Genomic DNA, 19,443 nt, shown 5'->3' with positions numbered 1-19,443 from the left:
ATCACACTTACTTCCTAAAATCAACAACCTCTGTCTTGAATTATAAGTAAAGAATGATTGACAAATTAAAATAAAATATAAAATAAGAAAATTGTGTTATTAGAAGAAGTGACGTGCAAAGGTGACTTCCTGGATGCAGAGGCAGAATTCAGAACTTGTGTGTTAAGCCAGTCTCTGTCAGGGAACTCTTGTCATCATGTGTATTACATTAATTACTTATTGTGCTTTCCTCTGTGCTGAGTAATTCCAAAAACTTTTTTTTAATTTACTGTCTGAGAAGGTAAACCATGACTATTTAAAGAGAAAGTGTCAAGCTTGAGATCTTGAACACTGGTTCCAAGGCTGTAGATAAAACAGAACTTTACCTCAAAGATTATTTGATAAGCTGGGTGAAGGACAACATTCTTTTGGCTAACTCTGCCCATGGACACTCACATACAAACTCACATACACAAACACATATAAAATATGCCGGACAGTACTTTGTCCAACTTTCTTCAAAATATAAATTGAAATCCATGCATTGTACCTCCAATTAAAAACTAAACTTACTGTTGAGAGGAGTACCATAAACATATCAATTTTAATAGGGAATACTAAAATAGCTTTGGGTGTAAATATAAATTAATGTGTATGCACTACACATAAACAATACATAGGCACATGGTCTATTGATTTAAAGATAAACACTACATTGAAAAGCAGTCATTCCAGTGTCAAGGGACTTGTGTACTTTACAAGTAAAAGAGGCATCGTATTTCTAAAGAGAAGGTTACTATAGAAAAATAATGAGGTTTTACCATTTTAACTCTTGAAAAGCTGAGTGCTTGTAAAGCTAGAGGAACATAGAGACAGAGGTCTAGAAATCATGTATTGCCTTCCTGCTGTATACTGAGATTGGTGTCTGTGTGTGCGTGTGTGTGTGTGTGGTAAGACTGGAGGTGGGTGATAGGATAGAAAAGGATTAGACGCTATGGGATCCAGAGCTAAAAAAGTAAGGGAAGTAGTGAATTAGTATGTTTCTATCTTTAATGGCTGCACTTAACCCTTGCAGAGAGAACAGCACAATGATCTTCCTTACTTCAGCAATTTCAACTCATGGCCAGACTTGTTTCATTCATATCCCTATTCATTCCCCCTAACCTCTGATTATTTTGAAGCCAATGTCAGATATCATATTAGTCTATGCTTAAGTATTTCAGTGTATATCTTTAAAAAATGAAAATTCTTAAAAATATAACCATAATGCCATCATCAATCTTAAAAATTACACTGAATACAATAAAATATCAATTTATTTTCAAATTTTCTAAATTATTGCAGAGATGTTTTCCTTTATAGTTTTTTTTTTTTTTTGCGGTACGTGGGCCTCTCACTGTTGTGGCCTCTCCCGTTGCGGAGCACAGGCTCCGGACACGCAGGCTCAGCGGCCATGGCTCACAGGCCTAGCCGTTCTGTGGCATGTGGGACCTTCCCGGACCAGGGCACGAACCTGTGTCCCCTGCATCGGCAGGCAGACTCTAAACCACTGCACCACCAGGGAAGCCCTATAGTTTATTTTTAATAAAATCAAAATGTTCCCATTATTTTGTCCCATAGAGTTTTTTACAGAGTCTAGATTTTGCACCCCAAAGTGTGGTACTTCTCTCCCCCCTGAATTGTATGGAAATTAAGAATTAGACCCAAATTGTTTCAACAATAGAATTTAGAGTATTTTTGAAGAGTAGATGATGCCTGCTTCTGAGATAAGTTTCTCTAATTGTCCCTCTTTTTAACCAAGAATTTTATAGAAGCTGGTTCAGAGATTAGTATGGTGAAGTAGTCAAATTCAGAATGTCTTGTAGTCTAAAGGGAGAACCAGACATGTATATAACTAACTCTACTAAAAAGCAAAATGCAATATATTTTCAGAAGTTCCACAGTGCTTGCTCTTGTATCAGTATTAATAGAATGATAAAGTTTCAGTTTCTTTATGATCCTAAAGCTCAGGGAGGGGGCAGCCCCTGAGACAACTCCATCAAACACAAGAGCTCTATGGAACACAATTTGATGTATAACTTTGAAGATTCCTTCTAGCTCTAAGCCTCAGAGTAATGAGGAGCTGTATGGTAAAATTCACAAAGTTTTTGCAAACTCATGAATTTCCCTTAAGCTATACTTGACAAAGCTAGGGAATATTAAGAGGGAAAAGACAGACACATAGCATTACAGCTAAACTGAAGTATTTCTGGATTGTCAATAACTCTACAAGTAGACTTAGGATAGACAATGTATCAACATGCTTCAGTTCCTCTTTCAAGCAAAACAAAATAAAACACCTGCCTGTGACAAGAGCCATACGTTTGAAGAAAACAGGAGAGTGACTCAGAATCTAGATAGTATGGTTTCATCAAATATACTGTTCATTTATTTAATACATTTATGTAGTGTACTTTTTCAACTAGTTGTACTTTATATTTTGTATTCTGCTATGATTCATGAATCTGTTTCTTTAGGCACAGACAGCGCACATTGTCCTGGAAGATGGAACTAAAATGAAAGGTTACTCCTTTGGCCATCCATCCTCTGTTGCTGGTGAAGTGGTTTTTAATACTGGCCTAGCAGGGTGAGTAATGCTTCTATTCCAAGGCTTTATTCTTCCTCTATATAGAGGAATAACTGGATGATCTTATTCATGGTGGGAAATTGAAGTCACCACATCATCATCATAATACCACACATTGTCCTGACGTTGCCCTGTGCTTGTACATAGCTTGCTCAAGCCAACCCTGAAAAGGGCCATAGACACAAGCTCCTCCCTGTGGCTGTAAATGGAAGAGAATACAGACACTGGTGTTCCCCTGCTAAAAAAGAACAAAATTAATTCTAGAAACTTAGGATACAAAGACACAAGTTATGTGAGATTACCAAGTGGCTTCTGTAAGGTGGGGGGTCAGTATCAATCTGATTTAAGGTGAAAATCGAACAGGGAAAAGGATGGGTAGCACTCTCTAGTGCCATTCCATTAGTGAAATTAAGAATCAACTTTGCACATCTAATATGAACTATTATAAAGAGCTAAGAAATTCCTTAGGTATTATAGTGCAAAATTATATAAAATACAATATATAATTTGCACTCTAATAAGAAAGGTAAAATAACAGATACATTTATTATCTTAAAGTAATACACAGGAGAGCAGGTTCATAGATCGGATATTTTCAAAATTTATCAACTGAGACTGAATTCAGTATTTAATTTCTGCTAATAGGTGTAGAGCAACAAAGGTAAGAGTTGCTACAGAAATCATGTAGCTGTTCTTATCTAGCCAACAAATGTTCATCTGCGAACCAGGTGGCTGAAGTTCTGGTCTCAGTTCTAATGGTAACTGATTATGTGATATTGAGAAAATCACTTAACCTTTCTGAATCTTAGTTTCCACATGTAAAGTGTGAGGGGATTGGATTAGATAGTAATTTATGGCTAGGAATTTAAAAAATTACATCTTAAAAAATTAGATGGTTTCAAAAGGTTTCCATTAGAGATTCAGTAGACTAAACTGTAAAATATTTGATGAATTCTTTAGGGAAATTCAGTTAGCCTTTTAAAGACAAGGAGGCATTGGGTTAACTGGTATTGAAGATATTGATTGACCAAACTTCCATTATATTATTAATGTGCATTATCCTCTAAACTCTTAGCTCTCTGTTTGAAATAAAGAATATTAGATGGTTTTTAAAATAGTTCCACTGGTGAGAACATTAAATTACAGTGTATGAAAACTGTTTGCAGAGTTTTGCTTCACCAGGCAATTATTTAAGCCTTTTGACAGCACTAATTACTAACTGTGTTAATATACCTGCCAACAAACAGCTATTTAATATAGATCAGAATGATGGAGGGCACTCGAGTTTTCTTCTCTGTGGTAGATTATGGGTAATAAATCTTGTCACATCACAAAAGTCAAACAGGACCTGATGGATTAATTTTCTTCCAACGCTGCAGTTCTCTAGGACAAGCTATATTTATTCATTTTCTGGAGAGAGCATTGTAGGCATATGTTAAAGGGAATGGCCAGTTCTTTCATGGGAAGAAAGAAGAAAAGAAGTAAAATTAAATTAATTAAAGACTTCTTTTGATGTAGAAAAATGCATTCATTAATAAGATTAGTCCACACATCCCATTTTCCATTGAGAAATGCTGCTTTTATTCATGTGTGGCTCACTCAGCAAGGGGTTGATAATTAAGGGAGTTATTTTGTTTTTCATCTTCAAGAAATGCATTTATATTATGTGTAAGCCTTGGTTAAAAAATTATTAGTTCCTGACAAGTGAGAGGGAATCTGAGAAATTAGCTGATGGAGGTGTGGGTAAATATCACAGCATCTTAGTCACTTTAGAGGTTGCTGAGCTGAGAGACTAAGTATTCTGTTGGCAAAGGGAGGTCTGGGAGAAGTTAGTCTGGATAAGGGTTGAAGAATTCGTGTTGACTACTGCTGGAGCTGAATTTTATTGCTTTCGAGGTTGTCAGTCTGTCCCCCCTCAGCACCTAAATTCACTTTCAGTAGTAATCCACAAGAAAGATTAGGTTTAACTGTCTCTGTGGGAAGTGAAAATGTTAAGAGGGTGGGAAAAAAATCTCATTGCAATGCATGGAATAGCTGTAGATAGATCCTGGTATTTATGGGAAGAATGTTTCTTATTATTAAGAATAGAAATTTTATATATAATTTTATTTATATGTAGAATAAAAACAAGAATACATGTATTCTTTTTTTTTTTTTGTGGTACGCGGGCCTCTCACTGTTGTGGCCTCTCCCATTGCGGAGCACAGGCTCCGGACGCGCAGGCTCAGTGGCCATGGCTCACGGGCCCAGCTGCTCCGCGGCATGTGGGATCTTCCCGGACTGGGGCACGAACCCGTGTCCCCTGCATCGGCAGGTGGACTCTCAACCACTGCGCCACCAGGGAGGCCGAAGAATACATGTATTCTTATTTTTTCCTCCCCACACTTTAAAATAAAGCTCTTCTGCATTTCTTCTTAATTCCACATCAGTACTTCAAAATAGTTACTTGGAATCTTTTAATTTAGAAGACAGAAATGCTTTGGGTCAATTTTTTTGGGATTGATTTTTTTCTATAATAAAATAATAACTATCAAACATATACTATCAATGATAACTTGATAATAACTATCAAACATACACCTCTCTATATAACTAAAATATTAAAAAAATCAACTTTATTAAGTATTTCTTTCATAGAAAATAAATCAGAGTTTTAAATGTTCAGTGAATTTTAATAAACATATATACCCAGGCGACCATCACTGACGTAATCAGCATGCTCTTCAGTATCCTCAAAGATATTTTTAAAAAACTTTTCAATTTTTGACAGTTAATATTTTGGTGAAACTGTCAGCCCTCAGTAGTAAATATCATTTTGGACCCACTCATGTCTGGTAGGCTAGGGGATTCTTGAGGATATCTGCAAACTTTAAATAGAGCAATATTTAAAAACTTAAGACCCTGTGAAGAATTTTTCAAGGAATTAAAAAATTTAAGAAATTGAGGGAATGAAAATTAAATGAGAATATGCCATATTACTTAAGAGTCTTTTCATGTCAGTAATATCATGGGATAAATTTCCATATTCTATCATAAAATTTCCTTAGGTTCGGCAAAATCTAGAGACGAGCTTGTAGGATTTTATTCTCATGTTCTCTAATTTTCAAGGGTTCAATAATTAAGATCATGTATGTAGAATACATTTTTTTGTTGATAATTTCTTGGCATCTTTACCTAGGTACCCGGAAGCTCTTACTGACCCTGCTTACAAGGGACAGATTCTCACCATGGCCAACCCTATTGTTGGGAATGGTGGAGCCCCTGACACTACTGCACTGGATGAACTGGGACTTAGCAAATATTTGGAGTCCGATGGAATTAAGGTAGTACCAGTGATGACTATTTAAAAAGCATAGTTGATTTATTAAGAATCTAAGCTGGGCAAAATTTCGGCCTCAATCCTATAGTACAAATCATTAAATTTATATTCTCAATCTTACTCCTAGGTATATGAAAATAATCTTTAACATGACATTATTCTGAGTTTCATTTCTCAGGGCACTCTGGATTTATTTTTAATGCCGTGGATAAAACTGGCTTCATTTGGAAAAATGTTGTTATAAGTTCAGATAGCAACTATGCTGCAAGAATTCGAGTTGAATCACCTTTTAAATGGATTTTACGAATCAACTCTGTATCAATTATTTACCTTTTAAATCTTATCCTCTTTGGGAGATGAGTAAAAGATAACGTGTATGCCAGCCGAAAAGTAAACACAATTAAAATTTCCTATTCAAGGCAAATTTGAATAATATCTTAGGGATGTGAACCATATAAACGATTCAAAAATTTACACTCTAAATTCACCACTCTATTTTTGAATGACTTGGACTGATCATTTAATTTAGTTTTATATCTCACCATTTCCCCTCAATATTTAGTTTCTTTTAAATGTAAATTTAAAAATTGTCTTATTCTCTATGTACATTAAGCAAATAATTATGAATTAGATTATCGATAAATGCCATTGTGGAAAAGTACAGGGTACTGAGAAGGGGGACCTAGTTTACTCTCAGGATTTGGAAAACCAAGTAAGACTGTTCCCCGCATGGTAATTAAGGTAACAATTATTATATTTTACGAGAAAACTTTTTAATCACATTTTTTTTCAAGTTTCAAAATTTTAGGTGTTGTATCAGTGAATATAATAAAGCTTGAAGAATGCAAACTGATTCTTAAGTCATAACAGAGGCGATAGACTGGGAATTTGGGATTCACATGTACACACTGCTATATTTAAAATATATAGATAACCAACAAGGACCTACTGTATAGCACAGGGAACTCTGCTCAATATTCTGTAATAACCTAAATGGGAAAAGAATTTGAAAAAGAATGGAAAAAAATAAATTTATTAATTAAAAAGAAGACAAGTCACAAGAGTTGGGTAGTATTTTGTGATCACAGTTTTAAAATGACTGCCTGTCTTTCTAGGTTGCAGGTTTGCTGGTGCTGAATTATAGTGATGACTACCACCACTGGCTGGCTGCCAAGAGTCTAGGGCAATGGCTACAGGAAGAAAAGGTGAGAAATGTGATAGGTCATCCAGCATCACCTAAGGACGATTGGTGGGGCCCGTGGAAAGTTGGGAAGGTGTATGTAATTGAAAAGGGCCAAACAGATAAAGCAGATCAGGCAGTTTGGGACCCTTTTGTTTCAGAGCGCAATTCCTTCAGGCTGAACTATTACTACTGTCCAGAACTGTCCAGAACTCATTCTTTATATAAACACTGAGGACCTTATATTTTCAGTTTATCCACTAGGTGGCACTCATACATGCTTGGTAGACAGACTTTCTCATTCTGGAAAGGGGTTAGAGAAAATTTTAGAATTTTCTACTCTCCGGAGCAACATAACCTCCCCCTTTTAACGAGGATCTAGAGATGTAACTTGTGTCATGGATTCTAGTACCAGCTCTACCATTAACGAGCTATGTGACCTTGCTCAGGTCATGTAATCATACCATACATTCTTAATTTTAATTCTTAATTAATATAAACCGATTGCCGTCAAGTCTCTTTGGGCTTAAACGTTATGACTATGACGTATAATTAGATATCACTTCATTTGAAGTAATAAATAAGTTACTAACCTTATATCTTCCTTACTCTATTATTTTCTAATCAGATAAGGGGATTCTCCTGGTTTGAAAGTCAGACCTACTTAAAGTTAACAGACCTAATATACTAAGCTTTATTTCCAGTGTTACTGTAGCTGCTTTTTGTTAAGTTGCAACTGGGCCTGTAATTGACTGAATATTCTGAGAAACTCTGTCTCTCTGAGGAGCATCTGCCAACTGAGGCTAAACGTTTCCTCTTTCTAACAAAGCAAAAAATCTTGATCTTTGTTTCCTCATTCTTGCTAAATTTTTACAAGAGAGAAGAAGGCATATGTATTATCTCCTAGGTCTTTGCTAGTTTCTTCTCAATCATTATCTGAATTTACCTCCTTGTAATCATCATTCAGGAGACTCCTCCCTCTTCCCCTTAATGTTTCCTTTGTGTTACTTAGACACCTGATATTATAGCTGCTTTGTGTCAGAACTAATAGTTGAAGTATAAACTTAATCCATGTTTTGTTAGTTTGTTTTTAAAATGTGCTTTGAATCTTCTTCCATGATCATAGACACATAGAGTAGAAGAGTGTCTAAAATAATAACCAGTTTACCTCCTTCTATGTACAGGTAATGGGGAAACATCTTGCTCAAATATCACTCAGATAAATGGTGGAAGAAAAGAAACTAAAACCTGTTTCCTCATTCTTAACTTGCTGCTCTTTCCCCTTTTATCCATGGGGAATACGTTCTAAGACCCCCAGTGGACGCCTGAAACCATGGATAGTACCAAACCCTATATCTACTAAGTCTTTTCCTATGTGTACATACCTATGATAAAGTCTAGTTTATAAATTAGGCACAGTAAGGGAATATCTGAATTGCCAGCGTCACTACTCTTGCACTGTGGAGCCATTATTAAGTAAGGTAAGTGTTACTTGAACATAGAACTGCCATACCGCAACAGTTGACCTGACAATCCAGGTGGCTATTAAATGACTAATGGGTGGGCACCGCTGGACAAAGGGGTGGTTCAGCTTCTGGGTGGGACAGAGCCGGATGGTGGGAGATTTCATCACACTATTCAGAGTGGTGTACAATTTAAAACTTATGAATTGTTTATTTCTGAAATTTTCCATTTAATATTTTCAGACTATGGTTGATCACAGGTAACTGAAACCACTAGAAGCAAAACTGGGGAGAAGGGGGAACGTACTGTACTACATCTATCTCTATCCAACCTAGTCAGAGAAACTAAAACAAATGGTGTGCCTGATTTACTAATAGATTGGGCAAAATTTTAATACAGCATGACTACCTAACAAGCACCTTCAGGAAAACCTTCAGGATTGCCTACCATGTGCCAGGAACATGTGGTTCACAACATGGATTTGCCTATTAATTACATATCTTTGCTTATGAAGTTCACAAATTCCATTTTTTAAAAATATATATGTATCTATAAAATTATATTACTTATTTAACATCCTGGATTAAAAGCAAAAGAGCTGTAGCAGAAGACTGATGTTCAGAATTTCTCACTTTTCACTCTGAGGAAGGGTCTGGATATTAAGAGTCCTGTGCCCAACTGAACAGCAATTTACCTTGTTCTTGTGACACAGACACCCTGGATCAGAGAAAAGGAGTAGGGAAATTATTTACTGCTCAAGAAGATGATGTTAAGTTTGTAACTTGAAAACACTCTGCTGGACCAAATTTCCTCCAATTTTACTGTCACTACAATTATTTTCCTTACAGGTCCCTGCAATTTATGGAGTGGATACAAGAATGCTGACTAAAATAATTCGAGATAAGGTATGATAATCATATTTAGCCAAATCTATGTTTACATATATATATGTTTTTTTTCCCTTTGCCCAAGGAACCCATTGGTGTGTAAAAGAACAGATCTGGTCAATTTCTATCATTTGGGTCTCTGCCATCCTGTTTTACTGTTTTTGATGTAATTTTCAAGACTGAATACTTGATTGGGATGTTTGTTACTGAATGGTTTTGAGATTAATTCACTCAGCAGTAGTTTATTGAGTTGCCCACTCTATGTTCACTATTCCAAGTGACAAGTTAAAGCCGTTGTAATTCAGCTCATGTGATAGGGCTAGTAAACAAGTGGAGAAGGTAACTAGGTGCATAAGAATTTTGCCTAAATTGAATACCTACCTGCTGAAAAAGGAAAACCAGGAAGTGTACAGCACTGGGGCCATTATTTGTTTAGTCCTCTTGGAGGAGTTTTTGAACTTAGTGAGTTATAGCTCGTGGGTATATTAAATGAACCCTGCATGTATTACCTCAGTTATATAGTCTTTCTTGAAATTGTTCCAATGACCAAGATGAAGGTAAGTTTATCTTTTGCTTTCATATCTGCTAGCTGAGATATTTGACCCTTCTTCTGAGAATATCTCAGCCCCATCTACTTCCTTCTTCTTGTTATAAGAGGTGGACACTTGTTTTTTTCTTACATGAAACCTTCATATCCCAGAACAGAAAGAAACTTTATCTCATGAATGTTAACTAAATTCCCTTAATGCCACCAAAGTTTACTCATTAAATTATATATTTTTTCTTAAAAAAGAAAAGATACAATTTCAAAGTGAAAAGGATTCTTCAAGAAAATCTGTTGTAGATTGTTGGCATATGTATAGACACAGGATCTCTGTAAACAGAAAGAACAGCTTTGAAAATAAAAACATGGCCACATACCCATGACCAGAAGAAAGACACTGAGAATTTATGCAATCCTTCTACTCTATCTCTGATTTTATTCCCTCCTCCACGATATTCCTGAGAATAGATGTTAGTGAGATTATATATCCCAGGTAGATTTTTGTGTTTTCGTAGCCCAATGATGTTGTGGGAGCAGTAAACAATGATGAGGATACCAGAATGGGAAGGGAATAAAATTGGGAAATTCAATTCAAGCTGTAGATTTGGCAGGTTGAATAGAATATAATCAGTCCTAGTATTTGGGAAAACACTTTACAAGACCATATCATGTTCTTCATGTGCTAGGTTAGTTTAAGGTGAACCCTGCTTTTATCAGAGGCAGTTAGGTTTTCAAAGTTCGGCTGAATAGATTAGCACAGACAAAATAGTGGTATTGCCTATTATATTTGATTATGAGTGATATGGGCTCATATTAAAAACATACGTTGAGGGGGAGACCTTCAAGATGGCAGAGGAGTAAGACGTGGAGATCACCTTCCTCCCCACAAGTACATCAGAAATACATCTACATGTGGAACAACTCCTACAGAACACCTACTGAACGCTGGCAGAAGACCTCAGACCTCCCAAAAGGCAAGAAAGTCCCCACGTACCTGGGTAGGGCAAAAGAAAAAAGAAAAAAACAGAGACAAAAGAATAGGGACGGGACCGACCCCTCTGGGAGGGAGCTGTGAAGGAGGAAAGGTTTCCACGCACTACGAAGCCCCTTCGTGGGCAGAGACTGCAGGTGGCAGAGTGGGGAAGCTTTGGGGCCATGGAGGAGAGCGCAGCAACAGGGCTGCGGAGGGCAAAGTGGAGAGATTCCCACACAGAGGATCGGTGCCGACAAACACTCACCAGCCCGAGAAGCTTGTCTGCTCATCCACCGGGGCAGGCGGGGGCTGGGAGCTGAGGCTCGGGCTTCGGAGGTCAAATCCCAGGGAGAGGACTGGGGTTGGCTGCGTGAACACAGCTTGAAGGGGGCTAGTACACCACAGCTAAGTGGGAGAGAGGCCGGGAAAAAGTCTGGACCTGCCTAAGAGGCAAGAGACCATTGTTTCGGGGTGCGCAAGGAGAGCGGATTCAGAGCACCACCTAAATGAGTTCCAGAGACGGACACGAGCCGCGGTTATCAGAGCAGACACCAGAAACGGGCATGAAACGCTAAGGCTGCTGCTGCAGCCACCAAGAGCCCTATGTGCGAGCACAGGTCACTCTCCACACCTCACCTCCCGGGAGCCTGTGCAGTCTGCCAGTGCCAGGTTGCCATGATCCAGGGACAACTTCCCCAGGAGAACACACAGCACACCTCAGGCTGTTGCAAGGACATGTTGTCCTCTGCCGCCACAGGCTCGCCTGACATGCCATACCCCTCCCTCCCCCTGGCCTGAGTGAACCAGAGCCCCCTAATCACCTGCTCCTTTAACCCTGTCCTGTCTGAGCGAAGAAAAGATGCCCTCAGGCGACCTACACGCAGAGACGGGGCCAATCTAAAGCTGAACCCCAGGAGCTGTGCGAACAGAGAAAGGAAAATCCCTCCAAGCAGTCTCAGAAGCAGTGGATTAAATCTCCACAATCAACTAGATGTACCCTGCATCTCTGGAATAACTGAATAGACAATGAATCATACCAAAATTGAGGGAGTGGACTTTGAGAGTAACTATATGTATATATATATATATATATATATTTTTTTTTTTTTTTTTTCCTTTTTCTCTTTTTGTGAGTGGCCGTGTGGCTGACAGGGTCTTAGTGCTCTGGCCAGGTGTCAGGGCTGTGCCTCTGAGGTGGGAGAGCCAAGTTCAGGACATTGGTTCACCAGAGAACTCCCAGCTCCACCTAATATCAAATGGCGAAAGCTCACCCAGATATCTCCACCTCAATGCTAAGACCCAACTCCACTCAATGACCAGCAAGCTACAGTGCTGCACACCCTATGCCAAACGAATAACAAGACAGGAACACAACCACACCCATTAGCAGAGAGGCTGCCTAAAATCATCATAAGGTCACAGACACCCCAAAACACATTACCGGACGCGGTCCTGCCCAACAGAAAGACAAGATACAGCCTCATCCACCAGAACACAGGCACTAGTCCCCTCCACCAGGAAGCCTACACAACCCACTGAACCAACCTTAGCCACTGGGGACAGACACCAAAAACAACAGAAACTACAAACCTGAAGCCTGCGAAAAGGAGACACTGAAAACAGTAAGTTAAGCAAAATGAGAAGACAGAGAAACACACAGCATATGAAGGAGCAAGGTAAAAACCCACCAGACCAAACAAATGAAGAGAAAATAGGCAGTCTACCTGAAAAAGAATTCAGTAATGATAGTAAAGATGATCCAAAATCTTGGAAATAGAATGGAGAAAATACAAGAAACTTTTAACAAGGACATGTGAGAACTAAAGAGCCAACAAACATGATGAACAGCACAATAAATGAAATTAAAACTTCTCTAGAAGGAATCAATAGCAGAATAACTGAGGCAGAAGAATGGATAAGTGACCTGGAAGATAAAAGAGTGGAAATAACTACTGCAGAGCACAATAAAGAAAAAAGAAGGAAAAGAATTGAGGCCACTCTCAGAGACCTCTGGGACAATATTAAATGCACCAACATTTGAAGCATAGGGGTCCCAGAAGAAGAAGAGAAAAAGAAATGGACTGAGAAAATATTTGAAGAGATTATAGTTGAAAACTTCCCTAATGTGGGAAAGGAAATAGTTAATCAAGTCCAGGAAATGCAGAGAGTCCCATACAGGATAAATCCAAGGAGAAACAAGCCAAGATACATATTAATCAAACTATCGAAAATTAAATACAAAGAAAAAATATTAAGATCAGCAAGCGAAAAACAACAAATAACATAAAAGGGAATCCCCATAAGGTTAACAGCTGATCTTTCAGCAGAAACTCTGCAAGCCAGAAGGGAGTGGCAGGACATATTTAAAGTGATGAAAGGGAAAAACCTACAACCCAGATTACTCTATCCAGCAAGGATCTCATTCAGATTTGATGCAGAAATAAAAACCTTTATAGACATGCAAAAGCTACGAGAATTCAGCACCACCAAACCAGCTTTACAACAAATGCTAAAGGAAATTCTCTAGACAGGAAACACAAGAGAAGGAAAAGACCTACAATTACAAACCCAAAACAATTAAGAAAATGGTAGTAGGAACATACATATCGATAATTACCTTAAATGTAAATGGATTAAATGTTCCAACCAAAAGACATAGACTGGCTGAATGGATACAAAACAACACCCGCATATATGCTGTCTATAACAGACCCACTTCACACCAGGGACACAAAGAACTGAAAGTGAAGAGATGTAAAAAGATATTCCATGGAAATGGAAATCAAAAGAAAGCTGGAGTAGCAATTCTCATATCAGACAAAATAGAGTTTAAAATAAATACTATTACAAGAGACAAAGAAGGACACTACATAATGATCAAGGGATCAATCCAAAAAGAAGATATAACAATTGTAAGTATTTATGCACCCAACATAGGAGCACGTCAATACATAAGGCAAATACTAACAGCCAAAAGAGGGGAAATCGACAGTAACACAATCGTAGTAGGGGATTTTAAGACCGCACTTTCAGGGCTTCCCTGGTGGCACAGTGGTTGAGTCCACCTGCCGATGCCAGGGACATGGATTCGTGCCCTGCTCCGGGAAGATCCCACATGCCGCAGAGCGGCTGGGCCCGTGAGCCATGGCCGCGGAGCCTGCACGTCCGGAGCCTGTGCTCCGCAACGGGAGAGGCCACAACAGTGAAAGGCTGGCGTACAGCAAAAAAAAAAAAAAAAAAAAAAAAAAAAGACCACACTTTCAACAATGGACAGAAGATCCAAAATTTTAAAAAAGAAGGAAACACAAGCTTTAAATGATACATTAAACAAGATGGACTTAATTGATATTTATAGGACATTCCATCCAAAAACAATAGAATACACTTTTTTCTCAAATGCTCATGGAATATTCTCCAGGATAGATCATATCTTGGGTCACAAATCAAGCCTTAGTAAGTTTTAGGAAATTGAAATCATACCAAGTATCTTTTCTGACCACACCTCTATGAGACTAGATATCAGTTACAGGAAAAAAATCTGTAAAAAATACAAACACATGGAGGCTAAACAATACACTACTTAGTAACCAAGAGATCACTGAAGAAATCAAAGAGGAAATTAAAAAATACCTAAAAACAAATGAGGATGAAAACATGATGACCCAAAACCTATGGGATGCAGCAAAAGCAGTTCTAAGAGGGAAGTTTATAGCAATAAATTCCTACCTCCAGAAGCAAGAAATATCTTAAATAAACAACCAAACCTTGCATCTAAAGCAATTAGAAAAAGAACAAAAAAACTACCAAAGTTAGCAGAATGAAAAAAATAAAGAAGATCAGATCAGAAATAAATGAAAAATAAATGAAGCAAACAACAGCAAAGATCAATAAAACTAAAGCTGGTTCTTTGAGAAGACAAACAAAATTGATAAACCATTAGCCAGACTCATCAAGAAAAAAAGGGAGAAGACTCAAATCAATAGAATTAGAAATGAGAAAGGAGAAGTAACAACTGACACTGCAGAAATACAAAGGGTCATGAAAGATTACTACAAGCAACTATATGCCAATAAAATGGACAACATGGAAGGAATGGACCAATTCTTAGAAATGCACAACCTTCCAAGGCTGAACCAGGAAGAAATAGGAAATATAAATAGGCCTATCACAAGCATTGAAATTGAGACTGTGATTTAAAATCTTCCAACAAACAAAAGCCTAGGACCAGATGGCTTCACAGGCAAATTCTATCAAATATTTAGAGAAGAGCTAACACCTATCCTTCTCAAACTCTTCCAAAATATAGCATAGTGAGGAGCAGTCCCCAAATCATTCTACGAGGCCACCATCACCCTGATACCAAAACCAGACAAAAATGTCACAAAGAAAGAAAACTACAGGCCAATATCACTGATGAACATAGATGCAAAACTCCTCAACAAAATACTAGGAAACAGAATCTAACAGCACATTAAAAGGATCATACACCATGAGGAGGTGGGGTTCAGCCCAGGAATGCGAGGATTCTTCAATATACACAAATCAATCAATGTGATACACCATATTCACAAATTCAAGGAGAAAAACCATATGATCATCTCAATAGATGCAGAAAAAGTTTTTGACAAGATTCAACACCCATTAAATGTAAAAAACCTCCAGACAATAGGCATAGGGGGAACTTACCTCAACCTAATAAAGGCCATATATGACAAACCCAAAGCCAACATTGTTCTCAATGGTGAAAAATTGAAAGCATTTCCACTAAAATCAGGAATAAGACAAGGTTGCCACTGTCACCACTATTATTCAAAATAGCTTTGGAAATTTTAGCCACAGCAATCAGAGAAGAAAAACAAATAAAAGGAATCCAAATCAGAAAAGAAGAAGTAAAGCTGTCACTGTTTGCAGATGACATGACACTATACATAGAGAATCCTAAAGACTCTACCAGAAAACTACTAGAGCTAATTAATGAATTTGGTAAAGTAGAAGGATAAAAAATTAATGCACAGAAACCTCTTGCATTCCTATACACTAATGATGAAAAATCTGAAAGAGAAATTAAGGAAACACTCCCATTTACCATTGCAACAAGAAGAATAAAATACCTAGGAATAAATCTACCTAAGGAGACAAAAGACCTGTATGCAGAAAACTATAAGACACTGATAAAAGAAATTAAAGATGATACAAACAGATGGAGAGATATACCCTGTTCTTGGATTGGAAGAATCAACATTGTGAAAATGACTATACTACACAAAGCAATCTACAGATTCAGTGCAATTCCTATCAAATTATAAATGGCATTTTTCACAGAATTAGAACAAAGAATTTCACAATTTGTACTGAAACACAAAGGCCCCCGAAAAGCCAAAGCAATCTTCAGAAAGAAAAACGGACCTGGAGGAATCAGGCTCTCTGACTTCACACTACACTACAAAGCTACAGTAATCAAGACAGTATGGTACTGGCACAAAAACAGAAAGAGATGAATGGAACAGGATAGGAAGCCCAGAGATAAACCCATGCACATATGGTCCCCTTATTTTTGATAAAGGAGGCAAGATTATAGAATGGAGAAAAGACAGCCTTTTCAATAAGTGGTGCTGGGAAAACTGGACAGCTACATGTAAAAGAATGAAATTAGAACAGTCCCTAACACCATACACAAAAATAAACTCAAAAAGGATTAAAGACCTAAATGTAAGGCCAGACACTATAAACTCTTCGAGGAAAACATAGGCAGAACACTCTATGACATAAATCACAGCAGGATCCTTTTTGACCCACCTTCTAGAGAAATGGAAATAAAAACAAAAATAAACAAATGGGACCTAATGAAACTTAAAAGCTCTTGTACAGCCAAGGAAACCATAAAAAAGACAAAAAGACAACCCTCAGAATGGGAGAAAATATTTGCAAATGAAGCAACTGACAAAGGATTAATCTCCAAAATTTACAAGCAGCTCATGCAGCTCAATATTAAAAAAAACAAACAACCCAATCCCCAAATTGGCACAAGATCTGAATAGACATTCCTCTAAAGAATATATACAGATTGCCAACAAATACAAGAAAGAATGCTCAACGTCAGTAAACATTAGAGAAATGCAAATCAAAACTACAATGAAGTATCACCTCACACCAGTCAGAATGCCCATCGTCAAAAAATCTACAAACAATATATACTGGAGAGGGTGTGGAGAAAAGGGAACCCTCTTGCACTCTTGGTGGGAATGTAAATTGATACAGCCACTATGGAGAACAGTATGGAGGTTCCTTAAAAAACTACAAATAGAACTACCATACGACCCAACAATCCCACTACTGGGCATATACCCTGAGAAAACCATAATTCAAAAAGAATCAGGTACCACAATGTTCATTGCAGCTCTATTTACAATAGCCAGGACATGGAAACAACCTAAGTATCCATCGACAGATGAATGGATAAAGAAGATGTGGCACAGAAGTCTCTTAGATAACCTCATCCACCAGAGGGCAGACAACAGAAAGAAGAAGAACTACAGTCCTGCAGCCTATGGCACCAAAACTACATTCCTAGAAAGACAGACAAGATTAAAAAGCAGAGGGCTATGTACCAGGTGAAGGAACAAGATGAAACCTCAGAAAAGCAACTAAATGAAGTGTAGATAGGAAACCTTCTAGAAAATGAATTCAGAACAATGATAGTGAAGATGATCCAGGACCTTGGAAAAAGAATGGAAGCAAAGATCAAGAAGATGCAAGAAATGTTTAACAAAGACCTAGAAGAATTAAAGAACAAACAAACAGAAATGAACAATACAATACCTGAAATGAAAAATACACTAGAAGGAATCAATAGCAGAATAACCAAAGCAGAAGAACGGATAAGGGACCTTGAAGACAGACTGGTGGAATTCACTGCTGTGGAATAGAAAAAAGAAAAAATAATGAAAAGAAATGAAGATAGCTTAAGAGACCTCTGGGACAACATTAAATGCAAAAACATTCGCATTATAAGGGTCCCAGAAGGAGAAGAGAGAGAGAAAGGACCCGAGAAAATATTTGAAGAGATTATAGTCAGAAACTTCCCTAACATGGGAAAGGAAATAGCCACCCAAGTCCAGGAAGCCAGAGAGTCCCAGGCAGGATAAACCCAAGGAGAAATTCACTGAGACACATAGTAATCAAATTGACAAAAATTAAAGACAAACAAAAATTATTGAAATGAGGGAAAAACGACAAACATACAAGGGAACTCCCATAAGGTTAACAGCTGATTTCTCAGCAGAAACTCTGCAAGTCAGAAAGGAGTGGCATGATATATTTAAAGTGATGAAAGGAAAGAACCTACCACCAAGATTGTTCTACCCAGCAAGAATCTCATTCAGATTCGATGGAGAAATCAAAAGATTTACAGACAAGCAAAAGCTAAGAAATTCAGCACCACTAAACCAGCTCTACAAGAAATGCTAAAGGAGCTTCTCTAAATGGGACACACAAGACAAGTAAGGGACCTACAAAAACAAACCCATGACAACTAAGAAAATGGTAATAGGAACATAAATATCGATAATTACCTTAAACGTGAATGAATTAAATGATCCAACCAGAAGACACAGGTTCACTGAATGGGTACAAAAACAAGACCCATATATATGCTGTCTATAAGAGACACACTTCAGATCTAGGGACACATACAGACTGAAAGTGAGGGGATGGAAAAGAATATTCCATGCAAGTGGAAATCAAAAGAAAGCTGGAGTAGCAATATTCATATCAGATAAAATAGACTTTAAAATAAAGAATGTTACAAGAGACAAGGAAGGACACTACGTAATGATCAAGGTCGTTATTGTCAACTAAGCTATGACAAAGGAGGCAAGGATATACAATGGAGAAAAGACAGTCGCTTCAATAAATGGTGCTGGGCAAACTGGACAGCTATATGTAAAAGAATGAAATTAGAACACTCCCTAACACCATACACAAAAATAAACTCAAAATGGATTAGAGACCTAAATGTAAGACCAGACAGTATAAAACTCTTAGAGGAAAACATAGGCAGAACACTCTTTGACATAAATCACAGCAAGATCTTTTTGGATCCACCTCCTAGAGTAATGGAAAGAAAGACAAAGATAAACAAATGAAACATAAAGCTTTTGCACAGCAAAGGAAACTACAAACAAGACAAAAAGACAACCCTCAGAATGGTAGAAAATATTTGCAAAGGAATCAATGACAAAGGATTAATCTCCAAAATATATAAACAGCTCATGCAGCTCAATATTAGAAAAACAAACAACCCAATCCAAAAATGGGCAGAAGACCTAAATAGATATTTCTCCAAAGAAGACATACAGATGGCCAAGAAGCACATGAAAAGCTGCTCAACATCACTAATTATTAGAGAAATGCAAATCAAAACTACGGTGAGGTGTCACCTCACAACAGTTAGAATGGGCATCATCAGAAAA

General features: G+C 37.6%; 1 protein-coding gene across 1 annotated transcript in view; it reads left to right on the top strand.

Moving 5' to 3' along the window:
- CPS1 (carbamoyl-phosphate synthase 1) overlaps positions 1 to 19,443 on the top strand; it is a 222,533-nt gene that overhangs the window by 89,732 nt on the left and 113,358 nt on the right. Inside the window, exons 3-6 of the mRNA XM_022567590.2 lie at positions 2,496 to 2,605; positions 5,784 to 5,928; positions 7,040 to 7,129; positions 9,417 to 9,473. Of these exons, the coding sequence (XP_022423298.2) occupies positions 2,496 to 2,605; positions 5,784 to 5,928; positions 7,040 to 7,129; positions 9,417 to 9,473 (402 nt within the window). The remainder of the gene's footprint in view (positions 1 to 2,495; positions 2,606 to 5,783; positions 5,929 to 7,039; positions 7,130 to 9,416; positions 9,474 to 19,443) is intronic.

The sequence above is a fragment of the Delphinapterus leucas genome, chromosome 8 (genome assembly GCF_059928025.1).
Source record: "Delphinapterus leucas isolate spDelLeu-1000000601 "Yukka" chromosome 8, BTC_Dleu_Yukka2, whole genome shotgun sequence".
NCBI lineage: Eukaryota > Metazoa > Chordata > Mammalia > Artiodactyla > Monodontidae > Delphinapterus > Delphinapterus leucas.
The sequence above is the reverse complement of the archived record's forward strand: the minus strand, read 5'-3'. Positions and strand labels throughout refer to the sequence as shown.